General features: G+C 49.6%; 3 protein-coding genes across 6 annotated transcripts; 2 read left to right on the plus strand and 1 right to left on the minus strand.

Moving 5' to 3' along the window:
* Nucleotides 1-2,546: 2,546 nt before the first annotated feature.
* On the plus strand, nt 2,547-8,972 carry LOC117849691 (S-type anion channel SLAH2). Of its 3 annotated transcripts, none has more exons than XM_034731334.2 (2): nt 2,547-2,689; nt 6,771-8,972. In XM_034731334.2, the coding sequence occupies exon 2, from the start codon at nt 6,802-6,804 to the stop codon at nt 8,701-8,703; it is 1,902 nt and encodes a 633-aa protein (XP_034587225.1). In that variant the 5' UTR covers nt 2,547-2,689; nt 6,771-6,801; the 3' UTR covers nt 8,704-8,972. The 3 variants fall into 3 exon arrangements, with proteins under 3 accessions (XP_034587225.1, XP_072148686.1, XP_034587224.1); XM_072292585.1 differs by lacking the exon at nt 2,547-2,689 and adding an exon at nt 3,944-4,546; XM_034731333.2 differs by lacking the exon at nt 2,547-2,689 and adding an exon at nt 4,582-6,565.
* A 3,077-nt stretch (nt 8,973-12,049) lies between these two features.
* Nucleotides 12,050-17,890, plus strand: LOC117849690 (uncharacterized). 2 transcript variants are annotated; one of them, XM_072292586.1, is made up of 11 exons: nt 12,050-12,284; nt 12,387-12,923; nt 13,012-13,094; nt 13,301-13,654; nt 14,253-14,507; nt 14,579-14,821; nt 14,901-15,122; nt 15,681-16,245; nt 16,327-16,594; nt 16,926-17,047; nt 17,619-17,890. In XM_072292586.1, exons 1-9 carry the CDS (start codon nt 12,125-12,127, stop codon nt 16,530-16,532), a joined length of 2,625 nt encoding a protein of 874 aa, XP_072148687.1. In that variant the 5' UTR covers nt 12,050-12,124; the 3' UTR covers nt 16,533-16,594; nt 16,926-17,047; nt 17,619-17,890. The 2 variants fall into 2 exon arrangements, with proteins under 2 accessions (XP_072148687.1, XP_034587223.1); XM_034731332.2 differs by having other exon boundaries at nt 16,926-17,890.
* Nucleotides 17,498-18,028, minus strand: LOC117849693 (prolamin PPROL 17D). Its single transcript, XM_034731335.2, has one exon. It carries the CDS (start codon nt 18,026-18,028, stop codon nt 17,615-17,617), a length of 414 nt encoding a protein of 137 aa, XP_034587226.1. The 3' UTR covers nt 17,498-17,614.
* Nucleotides 18,029-19,501: the final 1,473 nt, after the last annotated feature.

The raw sequence follows: 19,501 nt of genomic DNA on the forward strand, positions 1-19,501 counted from the left end.
TTCTGGCACTCAGAAGAACAACCCTTTGCAGTGGCCTGTGTTTAATTTGTCTTTTTCTCAAGCAATAAACAACTCTAAACTGCAAACCTGAAGGAAGATAAATTGTTCGAAGAGACCCCATACGTCACGTATTCTTCGTCAAGTAAGCAGTAACCAATTTGGCATAAAAACTCGTTAGCCGTATGTAGATATTTTGCTACCATGAATTTCATATCGATATTGTAAGAATGTCAACAGCTGGTTACCACAATTATGTACTAAGACTTTGGAAGGTCAAAATGCAGCGATCAGCTGGGGGACAAGCCTGCAAGCTAATTCCATCTACAGGCTCTACCGCTCTAGTCCCTTTCGTGTATGTGCCAGCTCTTGTGTGATGCTGCTTAATTTGTGCTGCTTTGCCTATCTAACCATCGCAGTTATCCACAGCTGTTCACAACTGAAGTATACCATGATATTTTGATTCGAGTTCTTGCATCGAAGAAGTGTGTATTTCTTTTTGAACTGGCATTATCTGCATTTTGTTTTACTTACAAGGGAAAATACGTCTGCAACTCCAAAAGAGGTTCTAAGATCATGCAAAATTCTCCCTCTTGTCCAGTTGCTCATGAGTCAATGACATGCCATGCTTCATACAATATTATTTATCTTTGTAACCACTTGCATCAGATGTAAAAATGCTTTTTAAACACGGACACAGTCTCATGAATCATGAATGCACGCACACGCGCTCCACCCTACAAGCATGTCTGATAGCCGAACCATCCATAGGCACGTCATACCATAAGAGAATAGAGCTAAACCATACTTTTTTTTAATTACTAGTTTCCAGTTAAGTGCAGATACCAGCATATAACCTATGGATTGGTATTGATCAAGTGTTAAGTGTTGATACATATTTTGTATGACCAGAACAAAGTATATCTAACATGAAAGACCAACAGAATAAATTTTATTTTGTTTTCATCCACTTTACGAAATATTTAGTACTCAATCTGGTCACTTTTAATTGACATTTCAGACAAGCAATGAAACTACATACGAGACAAGAGAATGAAACTACTACAAGACAAAATTGATGGAGTTAGTACCTTCGCCTGAAAAATATTCTGCCGTGTAGCCATCTCTAATGAGCTGTAATAAGTCCAAGAATACTATATGTTACAAGTAAGATCTAGATGCTATCTGCCACTTTGTTTATTTGACATGCATGCTTCTCACTGAAAACTTATTTGGCACGATAAGCTCCGTATACAACATGCTAATTGTATTTATATGTAGCAGTCTAGCTAATCGTTTCAACAAAAAAAAAACTTTATTGGAATCTGGAAGCATGTAACATGCTTGCAGGGTTTAGATCATCTCATATTTTTTTTGAAGCCATAGTCAGGCTTTCTTTCAACAGTGTGGGAGAGGTAAGGTCTTTTTTGAGTGAAAAATTAAAACGTGGAGAAAAGGTAGTTCGTATAGTGATCTTGATAGTCATCTTCTTTCATGAATCTTGCTCAAGCCGGCATATTGCAAAGAAATAAACATGTGTCATCTGAATCTGTGAACAAATGTGCATATATTCAACCCATTTAATCAAGCAAAACAAAAATAGTCCGCATGCTTCCATTATTAACAAAGGGATCAATTGGAAAAGCTCGCATAGTATAACCGTGCATACTCATAGGCTAATAATCCGTAAAGGATCTTTGTTAGAAAAAGATCAGTTGTACCTTCGCCACTAAGGAATAGCTTATCGTACTTCAATTTGGCATTACTTTTAGAGCTCTTGCTTGTATTACTTACCAGTCTCCTGCTACTAGTGGAAGTCCAGGATGAACTGGGACAACTCAACTCTTCTTTTCCCACTGTGGTTCCTGTTTAAATCTGAAATCGATATACTAGTGCACATGCATGTTGGATGATGGAATTACTTCAAGAACCAAGTGTTGATTTACGGTATTTTCTCTAAATTAATTAGCTAAAAATGGATAATGGATAAAAGGTACCATGAATATAGGGTGCATTTGGATGGTAAAAGCTACTTACATGTTAACTGTAAAAGCCGGACCAAAAGCTAATCTTTTGGATCAACTAAATAAAGCTTTCAAAAGCCAGATCCCGCAATCTTTTTTTTTTCTTGGCGAAAACAGATCCCACAATCTAGCTGGATTCAAAATCCACGATAATGCATACGGAAAGCCCTTTCCCTTCCCCAATCTCGACGAGAAATTACAGGAAGTGCGTCCAGACAAAACGGAGGAGGAGGTACAGTAATCGGTTCCAATATAGTAAACCTGAATGATTACTCTAACCCGTTTGTTTCCGTACGTACGTCCGTACCGTTTCATCAGTCCCGCGTGGCAGAATCCGCTCATAATTTGGATTAGATTAGAGGGGCAACCGAGCTGATCGCCGCGTGGCTTCGCGCCGCCTCTCGTGGAAATAGCTGTGGAGGAGGAGAGAGAAGCCAAAGAAGGAGCCAGGAAGGAAGCTGGAGGAAGGAACACCTCCAGTTCCAGTTGTGCGCAGAGGCCTCCGAGAGATCCGTATAAATACACGCACACGTCCACCTCCAGGCACGCACCCATCACTCTCCAATACTCTACTTCCCAGTGGCCACCACCCCCAAAAGATCAGCAGCGCCGCCGCCGCCGCGTCACTTCAGTTCAGGCTTGCTGTCCCTAAACTGGATTCCAGCCAGGTGAGTTCGTCGACCTTGCTGTCCCTCTCTGTGTTCTCTGTCTTTCTTGGTAATGCCAGTATCTGCAATGCCGTCCGCCGTGCGAATTAATAAGTAAGATGCCCATTTAATCTCTCAGCATAAACATTGTTCGCGATGTCTAGCTTCCTGGGTCCTTTTTTGCTATTAAATTATATTTTGCTGCTGCTGCCTTAACTGGGTTCCTCTGCTCCTGCTGTTTGCTACTAGTACTGTTTGCGCCTTGAAACGTAAACTTGATCACACGACAGAGCGTACTAGTTTGCGCCTTTTGTGGCCGTGTCGTGGTTCAGTTTCAAGTACACGCGCAGCCAGCCTAAGAGGCCACTGGCTAACCAATAAGTGTTTTCTTTCCAAAAAATTGGCCACAACTTTTCCTGCAGCATGCACAAACTTTACAGTACCTTTTTTTTTCTGGAAAGGAAAAAAGGAGAAAAAAATATCAACCATCGCTGCCACGGGATATTACAATTATTGTCCACTGAGTAAAGCATCATGTAATACCTCCATTACGTACTAGTGTAAATAGAGACACGACAGGAACGAAATGTAGAGGTAGCCAGCACATGATGCTCGCATCTTTCTGCCGTGGAATATGGTGAGAGTAGTAATCCTGTGGTGGCCGCTGGCGCCGAGGAAACAATCACTTCACAGCGAGAAAAAGGGAAGGAACGGAGGATAGGATTCCCTGGACAATGCCCGGCACCTCCCAGTGGATAGATAGATGATAGATAGACATGCCACATGCATGTTGCAAGTACACACCAGTGGATAGATTGATGCTCCAAAAGCAAACAGGTGGGTAAAGTACATTTTTTTTAGCACAAGTCAGACGCGCACAGGCAAGGCCACGCACACGCATCCTCATGGATCGTATCTCCAGATCGAGAGTTGCCAGTAAAATTCGGACGATTTGAAGAGGAGGAGGCTGGAGGCTAAACTCTTGTTGAATTGGTAGCTAGTGGCCGAGGTTGCCGCGACGGCGCGTCAAGGTAGCTGGAGCCTGTGCGAGCTGCGTGACAAAACGGAAAAACCAGGAGCTGCTTGTTGGTACGCGCATGCATGCGTTGGCTGCGTCTGGATGGGCGGACGTGCATGCATGGGATTCCACGTCAGTCGCCTCGCTTGCCGGCCGATTATTATCACCTGACGACCAACGGGCCGCGGCGTGCCAGTGGGCGCAGATCGGACGACGACGACGACGACCCCCCCCCCCCCCCCCCCCCCCCCCCCCCACGCCGAACAAAATCTCCGGCGATCCTTGCTGCGTGCCCCTACCACGTGGCCCTGCGCCGTCTCTCCGTTTGGTCACCTAGCTGTTTTCCTTGCACTTTCGTTCCCCCACCGTGTCCGGTTTTGGTTTCCTTCCAAGCAAGTAGTAAGATGACACGAATTCACGATGATTCCGACTTGTTGAACCGTCAGATCCGAGATCCAGATCATCACACGGGTTACACGCTCGTGACCAGACGGAAACCACCGTGGGTACAGTACTACACAGTGCACGGACGGACGGGACGCGTGGTTTCACCCGCGGGCCGTGCCTGAGCCAGCGTAGGAACAGTTGTGAAGGAGGCGATCGAGAAGCCGTGTGCAGGTCATCGGGTGGCCAGGCAGGCAGCGTATGCAATGCAAGGCAGCCATGTTTAGCGTCCCAATCCAGCGAAGCAACACGCACGCGCGACATTATTAGTTCATCAGCGTGGGGGGCGCCGTGCCCGTGGCTCGAGCTCCAGCTGCTCCTCCCGGCCCGGCGGCGAGCCCCCCTGCAGGCAAAGCCATCGCGTGCCGGCTGCCGCCGTCGACGCATGCATCTCCATTCCGATCCGGTCCTCCCAGGTTAGCATCCGCCTCCGTTCCGCTGGATTGCTTGTCAATTACTTGAATACTTGTTATCCCCTTCGCCTCGACGCCGGGCGATTAGTAGTTAATTAATCGGTCCTAATCGCGGCGGCCGTACGCCGTGGAGAAGACACGGTTTGCTTTATTTTACTCTCGGCGTACTAGTAGCTAGCTGGCCGGGTAGCACGCCGCCGCCGCCGCGGCGCGCGCGCGCGTCCGACCGCGACGCGCCGAACGCGCGCGAGCGTGTGATTGGAACTCCGCTGGACCGTGGCGCGGATTACGGCGTGGATTACGTGCCGTCGTCTACGTTGATTGCCGAAGCGCGCAGACGACAACCTTACTGCTCCAGCTAATCAGCATCCTGCGTGAGGCCAGCTAAACCATCCATGGCATGGACCGCTCGGTCAGCAGGTCGGTCGATTCTGATTTTGACCTCGTTTGTTTTAAAATGCTTTGCACAAGAGAGACATTCTGTGGCTGGCCGACCGATCCAGACATCAGTTCCGTACATCACCAGTTGCGACCTGCTCCGCTCGAACCGGTCGCGGCGGCGAGACTTGATCCGGCGACAGCGACGGCGAGCTCCTTCATTTGCTTGTCCTACTACTGTAGTACTAGCATGCGTCCGCCCGTCCGGGGCCGACGATGAAGCCTTTTCCATGCTCGGTCGGTCGCGTCCTAGGCGATGGCGACTGCCTGCTGGCCCGCCGCGCCGCATGCCGCCTCCTCTCCGATTTGAAGTTTCCATGCACACCTGGTGCGCTCCCGCACCGTACACAGCCCTCTATGGCCTGTCGTCCACACTTGGTCCTCGCCGGTGGGTCCCCGGCCGGCCCGGGAGCGGCGCCACTGCCACCTACACCTCCGATGCCAAGCTAGAGGCGTACAGTGCCAGATTTTAGCATATTTTCCAGCCATACGCCGCCACGAGTTTTCCCATTCCGCCAAGAGCCTCGCTCATGAGTTGGAATCATGGCACTTGGATCGGCCATTGGACGCGAGCCGTCACCGGCCATCTTAGCACTTGACCACTGCTTATACATATGCAAAACACAAGAGAGTATAGCACTCCATGGTGTGGTGTTTTTGTCCTTTGCTACCTCAACGGTGTGACATCCACAGACGAATTTAGGGTGGCCCTGCAGCCTAAACAAGAAAAAAGATGCTATATTGGTGTCATTTTTAGCTTGTGTGTAAGAGAATTTGAGGTGCATGCGCCTTAATCTGATTATACGTGGTTGGCCACCCATGCATACACAACCAAGTGAGAACGACTCCTGTCGATCTATCGCAATAAAGGATTAAAGGGGATCCTTCTCATTAAGATTTTGATTAACTGCTGCCTTTTGCTATCACACAGTTGAACCGTACCTATGATTATTGTAAAATTGATCGGAGGCCCATCTAAATCGTAGTACACGACTGCAAGCAAACTGGACCTGGAACGAGTAGTGCATCACCTAGCTAGCTGATCTCCTGCCGATATTTTCGTGTCACGCCCGCGGCATTCCGTCACCTCGTTAGTTTCTGTCCGAATACCAGGGAAAGGTTGGTTACGACTTCCTCTTATATAACGCTCGATCAGGCCATCGATTACAGGTGTAGCACAAGTGTACCGTCACGCAACAGAGGCAACGGACGCCTTGGTTTCCTGTTGCACGTTTCCACAACTGGCATCTTGTGCTGACACGCACATTTGTTGCAACCGTCCCAGTTCAGCCAACAGGCTCAGCTTCTGTTGCTAGTGCCATTGCCACCGATGCAACCATTCAGCAGCTACTGCCTACTGGCCATCATCATCATCACCAGCGCCTCTGGACGCCTGGCCATTTTTAAAGGCTCCAAACCCGTTGCCTGCACATGCTCCGGTCTCCCTACCTCCTCTCCTCTGCTCGCTTTCTTTTCTTCATCGGAAATGTTCTGCTGCTGAGCTTGAGATCGATCAAACCAATTGGGATTTGTCCTAGCGCCCTGCCAAATCCATTCATCATCCAGCTGGGGGCGTCGACACTTGTAAGTTCACAGATGGTTCCTCTGTTGTTCATCTTTTCTTTGCTCCTCCCAACAGTTCGGTGACGACTTTTTTTTTCCCCTCCTGTTGAGTTCTCATTGTTTGTCTTCTCTTTAAGTACTTGATTGAGTTTTCAGCTGGTCTCGTCTCCTCACACACACCAGACGTGTGCTGATTGTGTATTTCTGTTCTGTGCGCGCCGCGCAGGTCTCAGTCAGGACAGTCAGCTGAGTGAGCCATGGAGGCGGCCAACGGCACCACCACGCCCCGCGCCGTGCCGCCGCTTCTCGCCGAGGTCGAGGTCTCCAACCTGCCCGGCTTTGACCTCACCCCGACGCCCAGCCCGCGGCCCCAGGATGCCGCCGCCGCCGCCACCTCCAGCCCGCGCCCGCTGCCCAGCCCCAAGAAGCCGTCCCGCCCCGGGGTGCCGCCGCTGGACCGCGTGCCGCGCCGCAGCGAGGTGGTGTTCCCGCCGCTCGACTCCCCGTTCCAGGCGCCAGGCTACCGCTCCGTGCAGCCGGGCTCCATCAGCCTCCCCGCGTCGCCCAGCGGCTTCGGCGTCCCCGTGGCCATCCCCGTGGGGCCGAACGGCGGCGGTGACACGGACGGACTCCGGAGGCAGGCCATGGCGAACGCCGCGGCGCGCGGCGAGGCGCAGCAGCCGCAGGAAAAGCAGGGAGGTGGGAGCGTCCGGTTCGCGCACCAGCCGGACAAGGTGGTGTTCCGATCGCAGCCCATCCCAGGCGGCCAGCCCGCGGGCCCCGGCAGCGCCCGGGCGGGCCGCGCTGGTAGCAGGGGGTCGATGAGCCGGGACAAGCGCTACGACTCGTTCAAGACCTTCTCCGGGAAGCTGGAGCGGCAGCTGACCCACCTGGCCGGCGCGGCGGAGGTGCGCGAGGAGGGGGAGGACGGCAACGGCGACGACGACGACGACGCCATCACCGCCAGCCGCAGCACGTCCTTGCCCAAGGTCGACCGCTTCTTCGCGGCGCTGGAGGGCCCCGAGCTCGACAAGCTCAAGTCGTCCGAGGAGCTGGTGCTGCCGTCGGACAAGACGTGGCCGTTCCTGCTCCGGTTCCCGGTGTCGGCGTTCGGTATCTGCCTGGGGGTAAGCAGCCAGGCGATCCTGTGGAAGACGATCGCCACGTCGGCTCCCACCATGTTCCTCCACGTCGGCACCAAGGTGAACCTGGTGCTCTGGTGCATATCCGTGGCACTCATGTGCGCCACCGCCGCCGTGTACGCGCTCAAGATCGCCTTCTTCTTCGAGGCCGTCCGGCGCGAGTACTACCACCCGATCAGGGTGAACTTCTTCTTCGCGCCGTGGATCGCGTGCCTCTTCCTGGCCATCGGCGTGCCGCCGTCGGTGGCGACGGAGCTGCCGCGGTGGCTGTGGTACGCGCTCATGGCGCCGGTGCTGATCCTGGAACTCAAGATCTACGGGCAGTGGATGTCCGGCGGGCAGCGGCGGCTGTCCAAGGTGGCGAACCCGTCCAACCACCTGTCCGTGGTGGGCAATTTCGTGGGCGCGCTGCTGGGCGCGTCCATGGGCCTCAAGGAGGGCCCCATCTTCTTCTTCTCCGTGGGGCTGGCCCACTACAGCGTGCTGTTCGTGACGCTGTACCAGCGGCTCCCCACCAACGAGACGCTGCCCAAGGAGCTCCACCCGGTGTTCTTCCTCTTCGTGGCGGCGCCCAGCGTGGCGTGCATGGCGTGGGCGAAGATCACCGGCGAGTTCGGCTACGGGTCACGTGTCGCCTACTTCATCGCCATGTTCCTGTACGCGTCGCTGGCGGTGCGGATCAACTTCTTCCGCGGGTTCAGGTTCTCGCTGGCGTGGTGGGCGTACACGTTCCCGATGACGGGCGCCGCCATCGCCTCCATCCGGTACTCGACGGAGGTGGACAACACCTTCACCAAGGCGCTCTGCGTCGCGCTCTCCGCCATCGCCATGCTCACCGTCACGGCGCTCTTCGCCACCACGCTCGTGCAGGCCTTCGTGCTCCGGAACCTCTTCCCCAACGACATCTCCATCGCCATCACCGAGCGCAAGATGAAGCCCATCATGGAGCTGCACGAGGGCCAGGGAGAGGACGGCAGCACCAACAGCAGCAACGACATCGAGGCCGGCGCCAAGTGATGGACCCCGCCGGATCGAGCTGAATGCACGCCGGAGTCGCCGAGCTTCACGTACGCCGTGCGTGGGGGCATGACGCGACCGGGTTCTTGGGTAGCTTGGATCGTTCATTCCGGGGGGCAGTTCTCGGATTGCCTGCTTGGCTTAGTGTGGTGTATAAAATGGAGGAAGAGCTTTTGATCGATCGATTGCAGCTATATTAGTACTCGGTAAAACTACTACATGTACAGAGTGTATTGCGTCGTATGAAATGGTGGGTGATTGTCGTGGAAGATTATGCATCCGTGCAATGTCATTTTGCTTTAGCATCCCAATATCTCCCTCCCTAAAGCTGAATTTTTTTTATGATGCTGCTGTGGGGGACTCAGCTCAAGGAAACTGAAACCAACGAGGACTGAGGCAAGTACTGGTACTGGGAGTCCTTTGGGCCTTGACTTCATTGCAGGAGCAGGAAAAATTGAATGATGCTGTCGTGTGGTGGAAAACTGAAGTAAAGAAAGAAAGAAAGAAAGAAACCAAAGAGGAGGACTGAGGCAAGTACTGTGGGCCTCTTGACTGCATTGCAGGGGCAGGTGAGTGATGATCTCTCATTGACCACACTGCTACAGCCCTACATGCAGGTACCGTATTGATCTCTCCGCTTGTTTGGGCCAGTGTATTGATTTTGAAGTTGCTTAAGTGATCGATGGATAGAAGAAAACAACATGTTAAGATTCGAGAAAGATCTCATGGTTCTATAGCGAGGACACACCGGATGTGAAAGATTTGAGCTCGTGCTGCAACTGCTCGATTCAACCAGGCCAAGGATCCAACGGACGAGCTTCGCTGTTGGCGTGGCTCAACGAGCGCACGATTTTGTCCCGATTCAGGGTCAGCTTCTCGTAGATTAAAGGTAGTTTTGGCCCATTAAATCACAACCAAACATATCAATCCCATTGTACTCTGCTCGGGAAATCCATTACAACGCTTGAGGATGTTGACAAGTCCACCGCACGGATCTCATGGCGTCTGTGGCGAAGGCTTATGTGTCTTTCGTTGAGAATTCGATATGCCTTGCTAATTTCTTAACCATATTGGTTTCTTGATTCTTTGGTGCTTCCTTATTTAATTCACTTGTTTAAAAAACCTAGACTCGGTAGCAACAGTCCATAATAAACTCATATAAACCACGTGATTTATGAAGTTGTTGCGATAATATTTTTGTGAGGAGCACTTCCATTTTTGTGTAACCCAGAGATAAAACCTCACTGGAGCTAACCCTCCTCGTCCTCGATTGCATGGTATTCGCGTTGTCCTGGCGGGCGGCCATCCGTATCCTACTCGGATTTGCATGCACGCCCAGACCGTGCGGGTTCAATCAGCCGAGCGCCTCGCACACATCTATGATCTACCGTGGTAATAAGCGATGCCACCACGCAAACGCCGCCGAACATGCCCGTGCTACGGCTCATCTGCTGGCGCTTCCGGCGGATGTCGTGCTCCAGATCGCCGCGCGCTCCGACGTCGCAGCCGTCGTACGGTGCGCCGCCACCTGCAAGCTCCTCCGGCGGGAGATCCTCAGCCCGGCCTTCATCCACAGCGTCTGCCGACCGCCGCCCGACGGCGTCGGCGTCGTGCCGCCCAGGCTCGTGGGCTTCCTCGGCGGCAGCAGGGCCTTCTCCCTCGCCCACCCCAAGACGCCGGCCGCCAAGAACCACCTCGCTCCCTTCGTTCGCCGCAGCGCCGCCGGTCTCCTGAAGGAGTACGAGGTCGTGACGACGCGCGGCGGGCTCGCCGTCCTGGAGCGCCGCGAGATCAACCTGCGGCGGCGATCCGAGCGCCGGTCCGACCTGTGCGTGTACGACCCCATGACCGGCGACCGCGCCGTCTTCCCATTCCCGCCGGACATCCGCTGGAACCCCTTCATCGGCGCCGTCTACACGTACGTCGTGGTCACCGCAGCCGACGGCGCCATCGGCTGCCCCTTCGTGCTGCTCGCGGCGGACATGACCAGCCTCCTCGACTTCGGGAGTTCGGTCAGGGTGCAGACCGTGTCGCCGTCGTCGGACGCCGGCGGCGGGCAGTGGGGGCCCCGCAAGCTCGTCAGCCATCGCGGGACGGGGCGGTGCCTCGCAGACACCTTCAACTCGGCGGTCGTCCTCCGCGGCGTCGTTCACTGGCTCATGTACAGCGGCGACGACAGCGTGTTCACCTACGACGTCGTCACCGGCGCGCCCGGGACGGTCGGGCTCCCCTGTGGGCTCCGGCGACCCGCGGATACATACTTGCTAGAGGCGAAGCTGGGGGCGACGCCGGACGGCAGGCTGACGTTGCTCGTCGCCAACGAGATGAGCGTCTCGCTCTGGGTGCGGACGGCAGCTGGAAGCTGCTGTTGGCCCGTTTGGGAGCGGCACGCGCTGGTAGACACGGAGGCGCCGATCAGGTCGGTGTTGGACCCGGGGGGCCGCCATGGATTCGAGATTAGGGGTGAGGTTAAGCTGATGAACTTCGGGGACCAGAGGAGTGGCGCGGAGTTCTTGCGAGTCAATGTAGCTAATGGCCGTTCTGGCGGTTGCGACGTGCTCTTGGTGCTCGACATGGAGACGAGGGAGATGCGCAAGGTTAGGTGGAACGGGGGATTGCTGCACGAGGTGGACCTCGCGTCTCGGCTCTCCGCCATGAAAACCTTCTAGCTTTCCTTCTGATTGAGTGAACATGTTAATGATACTCCAGTAATTGACACTTCAGACGTGCCACGCCATGCTTGTACAATATTATATATTCAGTGTGTATCACGGGGAGAGGACTGATGGAGAGCTGCGTGAATGCACTCTTTGCCCACATAACCAGTTTGAGTGCTGTTTTTGCCACAAAAGTGCAGGGCTAATGTGATCATTGGCTTGAATAAATAACAGCAACATGACGTTTTTTAAATTAAATATAGTTGAGAAACCATAACACATGAAAATGACGAGCGCTTTAAATTCCATTGCAAAATGGCTCTCTAGTGATCCTCTTCATCTTTTTTCTTCTTTGCCAAAATGCCTCAAAGTCGGAGGGGTTGGGAATGTGGAGTAGTTATTAATACTCCATCCATCCTAAATTGCACGTCATCTTAAGCTTTTCTAGAAATATATAGTAAAAATTATGTATTTAGAAAACTTAAAATAATTTACAGTTTGAAAACAGAGGGAGTAAAAAACATAATTTGGGAAGGAAAGAAAGTTTCAAAGCAGGAATTTTGCAGAAATTCCTTTGAGTGCATCCTTACAATTAGGCTAGGCCCAAACCTAGCCCAGTCCAATTCATGATTCAGCCCATTCCATCTCTACATGGTCTTCCCCAGAAGCATCCGCCGCCGCCACTCACACCATCATTGGACGGCCGCGCGGGAAAACCCCCAAACGCACCTGCCGTCTCCCGCGCCCGCCGCGAGCTCGCCGAAATGCCAATGCCACCGCCGCCACCGCCGCCACCGCCGCCGCGGAAGGACTTCCCGGCGTTCCCGTTCGCGCCGTACCCGATCCAGGCGGAGTTCATGTCGTTCCTCTACGGCGCCCTCTCCTCCGGCCCCGGCGCCCTCGCCCTCCTCGAGAGTCCCACCGGTCAGTCGCCGACCACGGACCACCACATCCTCCCTCCTCCCTCCCTCACCGCCAAACCCTAACGGTTACCGGCCTCGCTCCCTTTCTGATGCCCCCCTGCAGGCACCGGCAAGACGCTCAGCATCATCTGCAGCGCGCTCCAGTGGCTCCTCGACCGCCGCGACGCCGCCGCTACGGCGCCGGCCCACCCCAGCGGCGGCGCTGGCCCCGGGGAGGACGACGACGAGCCCGACTGGATGCGGGATTTCACGCCGCTGCCGCCGGAGAAGGAGAGCACGAAGAAGAAGCCGAAGCCTCCGGCGATGAGGAAAGCGGCGGGTTCGGGGAAACCCGACGGATTTGGGGAGGAAGGCGCCCGAGACGACGATGGGGAGTTCCTGCTGGAGGAGTACGAGAGCGACGGCGAGGACGGCGCCAGGCACGGGGTGGGGAAGCGTGCACATTGCGGTAATAGCAGCAGTAGCGATGGCGAGGAGTTGGATGAGGAAGAGGAGGAGGAGGTGACGCCCAAGGTTTACTTCACGAGCCGCACGCACTCGCAGCTCTCGCAGTTCGTGGGGGAGCTCAAGAGGACGGAGTTTGCAGGGAGGATCAGGACGGTGTGCTTGGGGTCCAGGAAGAACTTGTGCATCAACAAGGGTAAGGGGATCTGTTAAAGTTGCTGTGTTTCCTTTGAGGAGGCGCCCCTGTGTGTGAGTGAGTTGATGTGTGATGTGTTTGCCTGCAGATGTTCTGAAGCTGGGCAGTGCAAACCGGATTAATGAGAGGTGCTTGGAACTGCAGAAGAACAAGAAGAGCAGCAAAATTAAGGTCAGGTGATCTTGATTGGTTCTTTATTTGCTTGTACTACTTGTTTGGAGTGCTTTCCTGACAGTCATTACATATTATCCTTTCACCTGAGTGGTGAATATAATTATTGTTTAACAATTTTTCATGTTTAGGTGACGCTAAAACTCTGCTGCAATATCCAACCTGGTTGATTACTACTAATTCATTTGATGGCCATGAATATGCAGGTTGAGGATGATAAAAGAAAGGCGCGCCAAGCAAAGAACTCTTGTGGGTGCCCAATGTTAAGGAATAGAAGTCTACAGAAAGAGTTCAGGAGCAAAGTGTCAAACCAGGGTGCATTAGACATTGAGGATTTCGCACATATAGGAAAGAAGATCGGAACATGTCCCTACTATGGTTCGCGGGACATGGTCCGTTCAGCTGACCTTGTAGTCCTTCCTTATCAATCTTTGTTACTGAAGTCTGCTAGAGAATCACTTGGCCTTAATCTGAAGAACAGTGTTGTCATCATAGATGAGGCTCACAACTTAGCTGATTCCCTGACCAACATGCACAATTCAAAGATTACATCATCTCAGGTTACTCTCACGTTTTATTCACCTTTCCATCGCAATCTGGCAATAGTATTTTGCTCTGTGTGGTAGATATCTGTATCTGCTAGCAATCGTATTGCTTTCCATTTCTTTCAAGAAGCATAAATATCTATTACGATCCACACTTTTTATTATTTACGATTCATTGCTAGGACAAATGTCATATAGCTCCATGTTTTGTATCCTGATGCACATTCAGTAGTGTTGTCAAAACACAAAAAGGGAATTTAGGAATTTAGGCATATAAAGGGGTCCTAAACAAGGAGGATCCTTCAGTGGTGAAACTTACCGTGGCTTGCCGACATGGTTGTATGGCACATGATAAAATTCTAAATATGGTCTTGTCCGGTTCATGTTCAGAATTTAATGTTGAAAACAAAATTCAGTCAGTACATGACTTGAGCATTCCTTCTAAATTGGCCTTTTTAGTGTTTCCCTAGCCTAAAATTGGGATTGTAGCATTGCTTCTGTAATGTGCTGCTTACAATTACGAAAATAGTGATGTTCAGAAAACAAACTTCATTATCTGATTCTCATGTTCCAAACTTTGCTTCCTGATATTCATTTTCCTTTTGGATTGCAGTTGAAGGCAGTTCTTTCCCACCTGGATGCATACCTTAATAGATTTGACAATGTTTTGGGAGCTGGGAATCGACGATACATCCAGACCTTGACAGTTTTAACAAGGTCTTTCCTACGAGCTTTGATCAACAATCAGGATGGTGCCAGCACTATGTCTTCTATGACCATAAACCAATTCTTATTTTCGCTTGACATTGATAACATAAACATAGTAAAACTTTGTCAGTATGTAAAAGAAAGCAATATAATTCACAAGGTGAAGAATTCTTCCACAATGTACTCATTCAATTGCCCGATGCACATGCCATCTGACTGTTGTTTTATCAGGTTAGTGGATATGCCAACAAGATAACTAGCATCCAAGATGGTGTAAATCAGTTCAATCTCCAGCGGGAACATGATGAAGGAAGCAGTATAGCATGCTTCCAGGCATTGGTTGACTTTCTGCGCTCCCTTCTGAATAGCAATGATGATGGAAGAATCATTGTTGCAAAGCAAAAGCTCAGTGGACAACCTGAAGAGGCATATCTTAAATTTGTGATGCTTTGTGCGGAAAAAATATTTTCAGAGGTACTACACCTTGCCTTTTTGTGTCGCCGAAAGTTTATGCTGTAGCTACCTATGAATTTTTGCTCCTTACCTCTTGCAGGTCACTCGGGATGCTTATGCTGTTATCCTGGCTGGTGGAACCCTCCAGCCTATTGAAGAAACTAGGCTACGCTTGTGTCCAAGCTTACCACCAACTGATATAAAATTCTTCACGTGCAGCCATATTGTTCCTCCTGAGAGTATTCTTCCAATAGCAGTTACACGTGGACCCTCAGGCATGACATTTGATTTCAGCTACAATTCAAGGAGCTCTCCTTCCATGGTTTGCACTTTCTGCCTCATATATCACGTCCCCTAGCTTCTGCCACTCTAGCATACATTATGAAAATACTAATTGTATGTATTTACTTTTATATGTATTTATTTTGCAGAGCATCTTCTTTCCACTAATCATCAATTAAAACATGTTTAATTGGCAGTATTACAACATGTACCCTCCCTTAGTCAACTTGTCTATCGTTAGCAATCCAGGATTATATAAACTCTGCTGCAAAATGTATTTATGAGTTGCTTTTGTATACCTGTGTTTCTTTTTGTTTCATTACCTTGTAATGTTAATCTTTGTTGAATGCACTTGCATAATTCCTTATTTATCCCTTCATTTCTTTGTTTTTTAATTGGAAATATAACTACTACATGGTTGCTTCATTCTATCCATCTACACTTATCTATAACAGCGAAATTCTTTTTTTTCTGAAATTTTTAAAGTGCAGCTTATCTGCAGCTTCTTTTGTTGCTTTGTTCGTTCCTGATCCTTGTGCAATATGTTCTACTTGAATGCACTATCTTTGTGCTCATTCTTATTTGCTTGTGTTTGCAGATTGAAGAGCTTGGACGTTTCATCTGCAATATTGTAACAGTTGTGCCTGAGGGCGTTGTTATGTTTTTCTCTTCTTATGATTATGAAAGGCGTGTATATGATGCATGGATGACTGCAGGCACAATTTCCAAGATTTGTAAAAAGAAACATGTTTTCAGAGAACCAAGGAACAGTGCTGATGTGGAGTCTGTCCTCAACAAATACAAGGAGACAATCCAATCCTGTAGTAAAAATTCCCAAGGCCAAGGCATCAATGGAGCACTTTTATTAGCCGTTGTTGGTGGTAAGATTTCTGAAGGCATAAACTTCAGTGATGGGATGGGCCGCTGTGTAATAATGGTTGGCTTGCCTTATCCAAGTCCCTCTGACGTTGAGCTGGTAGAGACGATAAAGCATATCGAAACTATTTCCAGCTCATTTTTGGTTGGAGATGATAAGGCCTCAGGGAGAAAATATGATGAAGAATGTGAACTTCAGCCTGGTTATGATATATTACGGAAGTGCACTAAAGGTGGAAGAGAGTATTATGAGAACCTGTGCATGAAAGCTGTGAATCAATCTATTGGTAAGCTGCTTCACTTTAACATTTGTGATGCTTATTCACTATTGGCATACTTTCTTATATGATAAGATGAAACAATTGCAGGCAGAGCAATCAGGCACATAAATGATTATGCTGCAATGCTGTTGGTTGACTCACGTTATGCACAGGCTTCATCAAGCAAGAGTTTTCCCTGCCCAACTGATAAGCTTCCTCAATGGATAAAAGCACGACTCTCTTGTGCTCAAAACTATGGAGAAGTTCATAGACTGTTGCATCAGTTCTTCAAATTCAATAAACAAAAATGCTGAAATGCTGTAGAAACAAGAAGCAAAGCATTGCCAGTTGATGCAAGGCAAGCAGACACATGCAGGTTTGTGTATTCATCTTCATGTGTTTTTAGATTGTAGCATTGTGTTTGCTTATCCTTATGTATACTGCCTAGTTATGAGCTGTGACCCTTTACATGGCTGTGCAATAATGTTATTCTGAATAAAATAAACTAGTATTATATAGATAATTTTTTGTACAGAATTATGGTGACAGTTATGCTTGCCCTGAAGGAATTATGATTAGATACATATTTCTTTTGTTCGAGACTGTAGAACAAAATAACAAATATAATTATTTGGTCAGTTCTTATCATTGTTTCAGTTCTCTGACATGATAGTGTAAATCTAATAAAACTCATTTAACTGATGCAGGACAAATGGAATTCATGTGTTACTACTAATATGATGGTATATTTTTGAAGTGGGGACAGAGTACTATTTTGATCCTTGCAAGTTATGGTTACATGGATAAATTCTTGAAATCTACAATCTAGGCAAGTGATCTCTATGTGTGCAATTTTATTAGTTCTGCCATCTTGCTGTCTGCTTTTTCTAAAAAGAAAAAAGAGGAATAGGATGAAACAAAAAACAAGCTACAATTTTCAGCTATCCTTTTTTTGAAGAGCAAGTCCACCAACTTTTCAATTTGTTGTTCCTTCTGAAGGATTCAACTACGAATTATCTCAGTATTACATTATTGCCATACTAGGACATCCTTACTTAACCATATGCATTAGATTGCTAAGCTAATAATCTTCTGAAGAACATTTAATACAACCGATTAATATTTTGTGGTGGGTTAAAACATTCAGCCTTTTCTCACTATGCAGAGGCCGGGATGTTTATTTCGATTATCTAAAAAAAAGCTTGCATCTTCTTGAATTTTAGACAACCTAGTTATCAGCTAACCAGAAGAAACGGAGCATCAGGGTTGTGTTGTGTGCCACAGTGAAGACAGGGAAGGGGCCAGCCAGAACCAAAGATTTTATTGAACTGATATTATTGTGATTTCATTGCCCATACATGATGATTCAGCACTTTATTACTTGTTCTATGATTCTTCAGCAGCAGGCACCGCCACCAGCGATGGCGCACGGAGTGGTGCAGTAACTGGGCAGTGAAATGCCACACATGGCCGGCAGGTTCTTGGCACCCAGAGCAGCATGCTGAAGTTCATAATACTCGGAGCCTTGCAGCATCATCTGCTGTACTGTAGTTTCAACCAAGCTGCAGACCTCCTGGCATCGATGGAGCGGCTCCACTTGCCTGAGCTGCAGGCAGCACTGCTGGTGCATCGCCATGCAGCTGCTTGGCTGCCATGTGCGCGACCAGGCGTAGGGCCACCCTGTGACCGCGGGACACCTCTGCCTGAGGAATTCGCCACATGGGTGCAGGCTTCCATAGTAGCCTGGCTGCTGCGCAGAGGCGCTGCTAGCTGCGAGAGTGAGGAGAGCGAGCACGATGAAGATCTTCATGCCGGCTGCTCCTGTAGGATGCTACTTTGATTTGGTTTCTATGTTATGTGAAGGAATTGATGGTTGATGGTGCTAGAGGATCATATGAGAGGGTTATTTATAAGGGTGATGGCACGCCGAATGCGTTCTGGGTTTGCTTTTGCTTGTGCATTTGCATTGCTTTGCTTTGCTAAGTTGCTATCTCTGCGTGGGGTGTCATTGCGTTTGGATGCTTACTTAACTGAACATTTGGAATGTTGCAATAGCTGGAAATAAAGGTGCACTTGAATGTTCATCAAAGTTACTTTACAGCACGTGAGAACGGCATGGAGAGCTTCACACGATTTCGTCACTGTACTTGACTTGTTGAGGTGCTTCTGATTAGATAGCTTGCTATGGCTTCTATGGTTCCCTTCACGCATTTGAACTGTTCTGCTTGAAAAACTCTACTCTCGTTTCCCTCTAGCCCACGGTTTTTCTTTCGTTTCCGAAAACTAGATTTGTAATGTTCCGGAAGCTGTTGAGATAAATCATAATAGTATAGTTGACATGACTTGCCAAAACGTACTCCCTCCGTTCCAAATTTTTTATCTTTTTCTAACTACATAATTTTTGCTACGTATCTAGATATAGCATATATCTAGATGTATAGCAAAGTCTACAAATCTAGAAAAGCTAAAACGAATAGTAATTTGGGACGAAGAGAGTGCATGGCGAGCATTGTCCGGACTCCTGAGCACTCAGTTCCTCTGAAATCAAGCTTTAGGTGAATAATTCACTTTCCTCTACATTTTTAGGGTCGTTACATTCTATATTACTGAACTACGATTGCAATATTCTACAAGTTATTGCCAGGTTTTGGTTCAACTGAGCTTGTAGAAGACCGGGCGCAGAAAATGTATATCATGAATAGAACTTAAAATTATTTCTAGTCAGGGAATAAGTTAAATAAGTTAATGGATTGGTATCTCTTTGCCATGGCAGGGAGACATGCAAGATGTATCAGCCTAGTAGATGTAGGACATTAATCACCACCTAGTCGCTAAAAAAGATGAAGAGGTCTGATGTATTAGAGCAACTCCAAGAGTTTCTCAAAATTTGGCACATTAGTTGGGCTGACCACCTCCCGTCACGATCACCTTCTCCCTCATCGCGATCTCCAGCGCCGCCATTGTCTCCATCCTGCGTCCCCAGCTTGTGCGCCTCTGTCACCACCACCGCGCTGAGGCCGACCAAGGCGGGCAAGAACGTGCGCCTCATCCGCCTCTTGCCGGAGATGGACTGCCAGGCTAGGGAGCTGCCACTGTATTCTGGACACATGGCTTCTTCGTTCATGGATAGTCTATGTTTTTATTTGGATTAGTTCATGAACTGTCAACTCTCAAGCTCTTAGCGGCCGCCACACGTAGCTGTGGGGTGATTGGGGAGGAAAAGGTTCGCGAAAATTTGCAGAGCGACGAATCCGGGATTCGCATCGTTGTATTTTTGTGGTGT

This window comes from Setaria viridis, chromosome 3 (genome assembly GCF_005286985.2).
Source record: "Setaria viridis chromosome 3, Setaria_viridis_v4.0, whole genome shotgun sequence".
Lineage (NCBI taxonomy): Eukaryota > Viridiplantae > Streptophyta > Magnoliopsida > Poales > Poaceae > Setaria > Setaria viridis.

Excerpts from the sequence above, each read along its gene's own strand:
- LOC117849691 (XM_034731334.2), top strand. The coding sequence starts at position 6,802 with ATGGAGGCGGCCAACGGCACCACCACGCCCCGCGCCGTGCCGCCGCTT.
- LOC117849690 (XM_034731332.2), top strand. The coding sequence starts at position 12,125 with ATGCCAATGCCACCGCCGCCACCGCCGCCACCGCCGCCGCGGAAGGAC. Across the intron at positions 12,924-13,011 it reads GAACTTGTGCATCAACAAGG|ATGTTCTGAAGCTGGGCAGT; the intron begins GTAAGGGGATCT and ends GTTTGCCTGCAG. Across the intron at positions 14,508-14,578 it reads AAAGCAATATAATTCACAAG|GTTAGTGGATATGCCAACAA; the intron begins GTGAAGAATTCT and ends TTGTTTTATCAG.
- LOC117849693 (XM_034731335.2), bottom strand. The coding sequence starts at position 18,028 with ATGAAGATCTTCATCGTGCTCGCTCTCCTCACTCTCGCAGCTAGCAGC.